The sequence below is a fragment of the Zea mays genome, chromosome 4 (genome assembly GCF_902167145.1).
Source record: "Zea mays cultivar B73 chromosome 4, Zm-B73-REFERENCE-NAM-5.0, whole genome shotgun sequence".
Taxonomy (NCBI): domain Eukaryota; kingdom Viridiplantae; phylum Streptophyta; class Magnoliopsida; order Poales; family Poaceae; genus Zea; species Zea mays.
In genome coordinates this window covers 47,683,508-47,692,897 of record NC_050099.1, presented here as the reverse complement: position 1 = coordinate 47,692,897, position 9,390 = coordinate 47,683,508, and the positions used below count along the sequence as shown (strand labels likewise).

Here is a 9,390-nt window from a genome sequence, read left to right as displayed (position 1 = left end):
GCGCCACCGGATAGCTACTGTAGCCTGTCCGGTGCACGATTTCCTTCCAAATCGGGCGCAGACGACCATTGCAGCTCCGGCCCCGTTGGCGCACCGGACACTGTTCGGTGCACACCGGACAGTTCGGTGCCCCCCACCGATCATTGGAGCTGCCACGCGTCGCCCGCAAATGTCTCGGCCGACTGTTGGCGCTGGCGACCGTTGGCTCACCGGACAGTCCGGTGCACCACCGGACAGTCCGGTGAATTATAGCCATACGCCGCCGTCGAATCCCGAGAGCGGCGAGTTCACCGTGAACCAGCCTGGCACAACGGACAGTCCGGTGTGCCAGACCGAGCTGAAGCTTGGCTGCACAGAGCCAAGTCCTTCCCTTTTCCTCTTTTCTTCTTTAGTCATTGTTTCTAGCACTTGGATAACCATGTTAGTACATAAAACAATTTAGCAAGTCTAGAAACATACATTTTTCCTTGATTTGCACTTCTCACTTTATTTGGCACATAAAAACTTAATTAAACGTGTTGGACACTTAATCACCAAAACACTATAGAAATTGCCCAAGGGCACATTTCCCTTTCAATAAGTAATATTGTAGTAGAAGCTAATCACCAAAGTTCCATGGTTATACTACCGATTTTTTGGAAGAAAACGGGCATGAACGACAGTTTTCGGCAATACCGAAGGCTAAAAGATATGGATTTTTCATAAAGAAATGGCCTCCACCAAAAAATGAGATAACTATTTTTTTAAAAAAACTCGTTCGGGAAGGGAATGACCACCCTCCAAGTATAATGCCTCAAGCACACAACCCACTGATGGCTAATAAGAGACCAAAACACTGGTCTCAGCCAAGAAAATCCCTGAACCCTGGCTTCCCATCACTAACGGGCTTGGTGTCAACTGTACACTCTGCAATGGTCCAAATGTAGGGGGCGCACATGATATCGTAACTCGAGAGTAGATGAGACATAGCTAGGAGATTTTTTAACTAATCTGAAAAATTCGTCCACGAGGGAGATCGAACCCAGGACTTGGAGGTGCTACTCGAGAGCCTTTAACCACTAGGCTAGAGGACCTTTCGCAAGAAACTCTTTTCTATCAATAAAATATCTATGGGATAAGTAATAAGAGCGTCTCACCAAAGATTCATGTGTATTTGGCTAGTATTTTTGGCCAAAACGAACATGAACGACCGCTTTCGATAATATCAAAGGCTAACACCTATGGATTTTTCATAAAAATAATCTCCACCAAAAATCCAAGAAACTAATTTATAGCAAGGAAAAATGTATGGGGTAAGTAATAGGAGCTTCTCGCTAAAGATCCATGGTTATACGACCAATATTTTTGGCAAAAAATGAACATGAACAGTGTGTTAAAAATGATAAAACAGACTTTATTAATCCAGGCATAGAAACTACACAAACAAAGCATTTCATAAGTATGAAAACATTGGAAAATCAAATGTACAACCATCTCGATAATGAATGTGGTCAACATCAACATATTTCTCCTAAAACCTTAAATAAATAATGTATCTAGTTTATGTAATAATATCAACCCAACACAACAAGGCGTCAGAAGGGGCATGTAGCATCACTTATTTCTTGGGTAGTTTGGTGCCACAAAATAACCATAGAAAAAATAATATTGTCTTGCTAACATGTGCGCCAGATGAGCTCTTTTGAAATCTAATTCATCATGAGAGGCTAATTAGATGCTGAGTGTGGTCTTGTAGGTGGTGCCGGCCTTGAAATCGGCGGGGATGACGTCGTCGGCGATGCGGTAGCCACCAGACTTGACAGCAAAGCGGATGCAAAGGGGGTACTTGAGCGAGGCCTTGGTGTCGAGCGTCCAGGTGCCGGTCGGTCCCTCCTTGAGCGTAAAGGAGAAGTCATCGCCACCGTGCTCTTTGATTTCCACATCGGATATGGTTGCAACATTGGGGGTGAGGATCAGGTGGCCAGGCTTGGATCCCTTGCCAACCTGGAAGGTGAGCGGGGTGGTGCACAAACCAACCGCAAACAGCGCAGCCAGCATCGCCGTTGCGAGCAGGATGGAGGACATGGAGGCCATTGTTGGCGGCGAGGTATTTTTTCTTGTGCGCTTGTTTCGTTGATGGATGTGTGTGTGTGGATATCGATGTTGCAGATGCACATGTATTTATGGAAAATGGAGGCAAGGAAGCTAGACATTGACGTATGGCACGCCACAGACATCGCTGGCCAGCCTATTTTTGTTCTGTGAAAGAACCCAGGCCAGCTAGTTCAAAGACTAACACGTGTATACAATTGCTATAAGTAGGTCCTAGCTCTTTTCCTCTCATGCAAAAGTTCAAAATAAACGCATGACATGCACTCCTCTCATAAAAAAGAAATAAAAAACAAAAGCATGTAGTCATCATCAGTTTCCTACTTATTTCCTTATAAAAAACTATAAACATCAAACAATCTTTAAAAACTATAAACATCAAATCACCATCGCTCTTGTTCAACTCCATGCCCTTTAAAAACTATAAACAATAAATCACATTCACTATTGTTCAACTCTCTTTTTAAATTCTTTTATAAAATAAAGTAAACTATAAACAACAAATCACCTTTACTCTTGTTCCACTCCTTTTGCTCTTTTTGGATTATGATTTCTAGACTTTCTGTTGTTTTCGACATGTCAAACATGGCAATCTAGACACTCAAGCATGTGTTGTTTCTTCTATACATTTTCTTGTGTAGATTTTGGGGATCCCAAGATCTCGGTCCGGTTTTCATGTTTCACATTTTTTGTTAGCTAGTTTACTAACTTCAGGTTTTTTCGATGTCTAGATCTATTGAGTGTTAGACATTATTGGGCAACTAGGATGTACCTAGCTGAGACAACATTTTTTTAGCTAGTTTCTACTCATAAACAATGAGTCCTTTGGATTTACTACACCCATGACGGGCTTGAACGTCTGTTTTCGACAATACTAAACGCTAACATCTATGAATTTTTCATGAATAAAGTCTCTTCCAAAAATACAAGAAACTAAATTTTAGCAAGGAAATATGTATGGGGTATGTAATAGAAGCCTCTCATCAAAGATCCATGAGTACACGACCAATAATTTTGGCCGAAAATGACCACGAATGACCGTTTTCAACAGTACCAAAGGCTAATTCCTATGTATTTTTCATGAAGAAATGATATCCACCAAAAATCCAAGAAGCTGGTTTCTAGCATGAAAATATGAATGGCGTAAGTAATATCGTAGTAGAAGCCAATCACCAAAGTTCCATGGTTATACTACCGATTTTTTTGCAGAAAACGGGCATGAACGACTGTTTTCGGCATTATCGAAGGCTAAAAGCTACGGATTTTCATAAAGAAATGGCCTCCACCAAAAAATGAGGAAACTATTTTTTAAAACTCGTTCGGGTTGGGAATGACCACCCTCCCAGTATAATGCCTGATGCACACATCCCACTGATGGCTAAGAGACCAAAACACTGGTCCGAGCCAAGAAAATCCCTAAACCCTAGCTTCCCATGACTAACGGGCTTGGTGTCAACTGTACACATTGCAATGGCCCAAATGTAGGGGGCACACATGATATCGTAACTCGAGAGTAGAAGAGACATAGCTAGGAGATTTTTTAACTAATCCAAAAATTCGCCCACGAGGGAGATCGAACCCGAGACTTGGAGGTGCTACTCGATACACTTTAACCACTAGGCTAGAGGCCCTTCCGCAAGAAACTCTTTTCTATCAATAAAATATCTATGGGAAAAGTAATAAGAGCCGCTCACCGAAGATTCATGTGTATTTGACTAGTATTTTTGGCCAAAACGAACATGAACGATCGCTTTCGATAATATCAAAGGCTAACACCTATGGATTTTTTCATGAAAAAATAACTCCACCAAAAATCCAAGAAACTAATTTCTAGCAAGGAAAGATGTATGAGGTAAGTAATAGGAGCTTATCACTAAAGATCCATGGTTATACGACCGATTTTTTTGGCAAAAAAATGAGCATGAACATTGTGTTAAAATTGAGAAAACGAACTTTATTAATCCAGGAATAGAAAATACACAAAAAAAAGTGATGTGTCACGATGCCCGATCTTCACGACATAGGATCAATTTTCAGATAACTAGCTTTGAAGAAGCCAAGATAACTTGGTGCAAGCAGCGATAACTAGTGCAACCTGACAAATAAAACTCGAAGCCAACCACCGTCTTTAACCGGCAACCTGAATTGAGGATTCGCCCGACCACACTCTCAAAGAACCAACCAACACAGCCTACAATCAATCGAGGAGACCTCGAAGGGAGTAGGAGCACCACTTGGGAGCGGATGAAGCCGCCGTTTCTGCAATCCCGCGAAGGAATTCACAAGAGCAAAAGGGTAGAGATCACTCTCAATATTTGTTAGCACACAGCTGAACAAAAGGGTTCTGTTTTTAGATTATCAAAAGCTGCCTTACATCATAGACATAGGGGGTATTTATACTAGTAACAACCAGCCTTAGAGAGGTATAAACACGAAACAAAAGTATTTGTAACACCCCAGGTGTTACTTAGGGATTTCACCCAAGCCTACACTATTGAACCCATCATCACATGTGGTTTAGTTTGAGCAAAAGACACCAAACTTGGGGATAAAGATCCTAAGAAGGTGTAACCCCTCTTAGAAGTCATGCCTTGGCCTTATCATGCACCTAAAGAGGAGAGAAGGGCTCAAACCCTAATTCAAATCCCTTTAGGCAAATGGAGCCCTAGAGGGGATTATGACAGAAGGGCTATGTAAACCACATTATCATGACTTGGGCTAATTATAAAAGTTGTAGTACACTTAATACCCAACAAAAATTAGTAAGAGAGTGACCCCAAAAAGAATTCAGAAAAACCCCAAAAAGGTCACCAAAGAGAAGGACATAAAAGAAAAATCAATTTTTTCTCACTTTCAAAACCAACCCTCTTTCAAAGATCAAACATGTTCACCTTTTTCCAAACCTCAAAACCAAAGGGTCCAATTGACAAAATGGCACCTAAAGACCCCTAGAACACCCTGGAAAAATTTGAACCCAACTCTAAGTCGTTTGACATGACTTGACACGGTTTTTGTCTTGGTGTGGACACCTCGGACAAAGCCAACTTCCCACCCCCATATCTCTCTACCCCGACCATATCTTTGCTTGAAACTCACATGGAAAAGATAGGATTTGGTGCAGAGAAGAGACCGTACATGGGTTTTTGCTGAGATCTGCACGCTAAGGCGACCAAACAGGCCGTTGAACACTGGCAGAAGTAAACCACCACGTGTTCGACGTGGGCAGACACTCGGGAACGCGCCAGAGCACGCCCGCACGCGCACCCCCGCGCGCCCTAAGCCACCCCCATGCCCACGCCTGTGCCATGCCCGCGAATGGCTATAAAGCCCACCCCCATGCACGACCACCTTCCCTGTTACCCCCTCCGCACCCCGCCTAACTCTCCTGAGCCCGCCCGCAGCTCCGGCGACCTCCCCGCGACCCGCCAGAGCCGCCCGAGGGCGCTCGCCGTGGCCCAACCCTTTCCCGCCCATCTCCGCTCGATCCGAGCCCTCGGATAGCTTCCTCGAGAGGCCGTGAAGCTTTCCCGAGCTTGAGCCGAGGACCAGCCCCACCAAAACAGTACGCTCACGCTCACCGGAGTTCGTAACCTCGCCGGAGCGCGTGGACCGGGTAACCCTCTGCACCATTTCTCAATTCCTTGCACACATGGCCTCTACATCACCCAGTGGAGCTCCTCGTGCACTTTAATTGAACCCCACCGCCGTGGTTTGGCCGGAGCAGGAGCCGACGACGACCTCCGCCGCCTGCGCTCGTGGCCAGAGCAGCTCCAGCCACCCTCGACGCCGACCCACACACCGACGTGACCGCCGTGACCTCCCCGACGTCACTGACCCCCCGCCGGAGCTCTACTGCCGCCGGTAAGCCTCACCGCCGAGATCTTTGCCCCGATTACTATTTCAGCCAGCCAAGGATCGCGGGTTAGATTTAGGTTAAGTCTAGGGGGTTTTGTGTAAGGTCAATGACTCATGTTAATAGTAGACCGAGGGCTGTTTGTGAGAGAAAAGGGGGAAGAAAACCAAGGGACTTCAGCGCAAATATGTATTTCTTTTCCATTTCGAATTTACTTTTTCTTTTTAATATTGCAGAGAACTTAATAAATGCATAACTTGAAGAATAATCATCCAAAATTAGTCAAACCAATTTTGCTAGACTCTGTGCAATATAAACTATTAGGCAAAAATAATAAACCCCATAGTTCTTGTAATGTTTTCTAGAGTTTTGATTTAAATAAGAAAATTGCCCAAAACTTAATAATAAAGGGGAAAATAGAAATATTGTTAGACCAGGGTTAAGAAAAATAGTGGAGACACTAACCTAGTAGTTACACTGTTTAAAATCAATAAACACCCCAGTATAAAAGGTTAAGGGAAATTTATTCACTAAAACTTGTTTATGCTCAAACTTAGGAAAATTAAGAAAAGGGATAGAAAGTGAAAACCAGAGGGCAACCATATTTTTCCTAGCATGCCTAAGTTATATAGTTTACAAGAAAAATCTATTGCACTATAGTTCAGTGAAAGGAAATTGCACTCACAATTATTCATAAAAAACAGAGAAAACTTTGAAAAGTCATAAGAAAATAATCCTAAGGAGAAAACACCCCTACCTTAGGAATGACTGTTCTTGTACTAAGAAGAACCTAGGAAAAATACAAGTTCTGTTGTTTGATATTTTTCAAGTAGAAAGTTAGTTATAAGTGTCTTTTTGGCATTAAAACTTTAGAAAAGCATAACTAAATAACCACTAAGTAATCCTCTGTGATTTTTGGCATAGAAGCATGTTATTAACCATAGGTACCAACAAAAATAACTCTTAGTACAAAACCCACACCTAGATGAAAGTTGTAGTGCACAGTGACCCCTCTGCCCCAACTTTTGTTATTTTTGTCCAGGGCATATTTTATTTATTTTTGTCCTCAAATTTATATGACAGACTAGGGTGACCAATGTTAACCCACTGTAATTTTTACAAAAATTTTGGAAAATTTAAAACCACTTTTGTAGTTCAAACCCACCTTAAGAGCATAAATAGAAAATGAAAAGGGGAAATTAGAAGTGGAAATTAATGTTACCCTAACCAACCCAGCAAACCCCTTGAGTACCTACTAAAACCTTTAAGGGCAATCCAAGTCTTAATCCACTATGTTTACCTCTAAGCAAAACCTCAAACCTAAATTGATAAGCATAAACCACTAAGAGCCTCTTATAACAAGGAAACCCTAAGTTATTAACTAACTTAGTTTTCTTCACTAGGCATAATTGTTACTAAATTCTACATATCATAGCATACATATATCTTATTCATTGCATTCGATAGATTGCAACCTCGCTGACGGAGAGTACATCCTCGTGCCGGAGCAAGGAGTTGCTCAGGAGGTAACCCAGGATCCAACACCAGAACCTGCCATCGAGGATCTGCCTGCCCCAGCTTTGGAAGGCAAGCCCCGGTTTTATGCATAACCAGTTCTATATATTATTTTACTACACTTAATGATTGTAGGCTTGTATTGTGCACTTAAGTGTAGGAGTTGCCTGAAACCCTAGTTGCATTACCTCAGGATTTCCCTTTGAGATGGATACTAGTATGCTAGGTCGAGTAGCTGCTTTACTAATTAAGGATCCCGGTAGAAGTCGAGTGATTTTTCTAGCACTCGCGCAAGGTCAGGAATTGAATATATCCATTTTTATATCAGAATGATGATGGTCTATGGACACGGATCCATGGGGATGCGTGGTCTACGAGATGAAATTGGAATAAGGATTAACGTGCGGATACCTGTCTCAAGTGTTTGAACGTACTAAACATATGCCGAGAAATATGGTAAATCGGTAAGCCTAGTACCTGATTGAACCTGGCAGCAGATTGCCCTCCTCACGCGACCTGAGACGTGGTCTCCCATTCCAGTTATGGTGGGTACAAGTGCGGTCACTGCACGACGACAGTCGGGGTCAGTGAGGCATTGTACGCCAAGGCGGTGAGCCCCTCTCTGCTGGCGGGGAATCGAAGGGGACGGTTGATGTGTGTGGGGATGGAGTGCCTCGCCACGTCGTGTGTTTAGGTTTACCTTGCAAGGATAAAAACTCGATTTGAATCGTCTGCTTCTCGCAGCTAATGAGACTGCTTGATCCATTGTACTGCATTGAGTAACAAGTGGAAATGTGATGATTTGGCAAAAGATGTTGATTGCTAAATGTTTGATACCATGTATTGATAGATAGGTACACACTTAGTCTTAAGAGAGTCACACTAAAACTTGAAAAAGCTAAAACTTGATTTTAGACTCAACTAGTGCTTTTGGCAAACCAAACCCCTCAGCCAAACAGCTGCATGTCTAGAGGTAGAGGAGTAGACTCCTCACACCGGGTAAGTCTAGCTGAGTATTAGTATACTCAGCCTTGCTTGTGGCATAATTTTACAGGTTCTCTGGAGGACATGGTTGCTGGAGTGACTTGGCCGTCCATCTTGCCACCGGGGGTGACAGTCGAGTGGGACCCTACCTCAGCTGAGGAGGAGCATGAGGAGTGGTGGGACAGGCTTACCCATCCCTCTATTTATTGTTAGTTTTATTCTGCTACATTCCGAACAATGATCACTACTTTTGCTAAAACTCCAATGATGATATAATAAATTTGATACTCCTTAATGTATGGTTTTATGCTTTATTGTATTTGCTCTGTGCCTCACCATCGAGTGAGTACGTGGTACTTGATCCTGTTAGTGGCCTCGTCGGACTAGATCCGAGGGACTGATGTGTTATTCCTATTTAAGTGTAGTCTAGCCTCTAAGGCGGGACTTAGGCACTTAAGTTGGAATAATTCGGGCGGTTCTGTCACAGTATTTTCACGTGCTAATGTAAAGGAGCCTCTTCGGGAGTTCTGCAGAGCTGATTTCCGTATGACTGTTTGACTTCTGTGCAGCCTTTAGTAATTTGATAATAACTTCTCCTAGTAATCTCCAAATGAGGTGGGGCTAGATGCGTTGGAAAGCTGACTTGATAAGCTTTCTCACCATGTATAGCATGCTTAATGATACTTCATAGAATGATGCAGTTTAATACGAAAACTTGGTCATCAAACAGATTATTGACCTTCTAACCAGTCAGCACTAAAGTAGGTCGGCTGGCTTTCTGGTAGATTTGATTAAGTCGACCTTAGAAGCATTGGAAACTAGACTTCAAGAGCTTTCCAAAAAGTACTTATGGGCCTTCATAGCTTTTGGGAATCAAAAGATATGAATGTTTCTTCTGGACGGTTCTGTTGCGCTGGACTGACTCGGACATAGCTCTTCTTGCTGATTCG

At 42.9% G+C, this 9,390-nt stretch overlaps 1 protein-coding gene across 1 annotated transcript; it reads right to left on the bottom strand.

The window, feature by feature from the left end:
- Positions 1–1,372: 1,372 nt before the first annotated feature.
- LOC103653221 (pollen allergen Phl p 2) lies at positions 1,373–2,129 on the bottom strand. The gene has a single exon (XM_008680181.3). The coding sequence runs from the start codon at positions 2,071–2,073 to the stop codon at positions 1,711–1,713; it is 363 nt and encodes a 120-aa protein (XP_008678403.3). The 5' UTR covers positions 2,074–2,129; the 3' UTR covers positions 1,373–1,710.
- Between the last annotated feature and the right edge of the window lie 7,261 nt (positions 2,130–9,390).

Bases quoted from the DNA above. Each gene is read 5' to 3' on its own strand.
- LOC103653221 (XM_008680181.3), bottom strand. From the start codon at position 2,073: ATGGCCTCCATGTCCTCCATCCTGCTCGCAACGGCGATGCTGGCTGCG.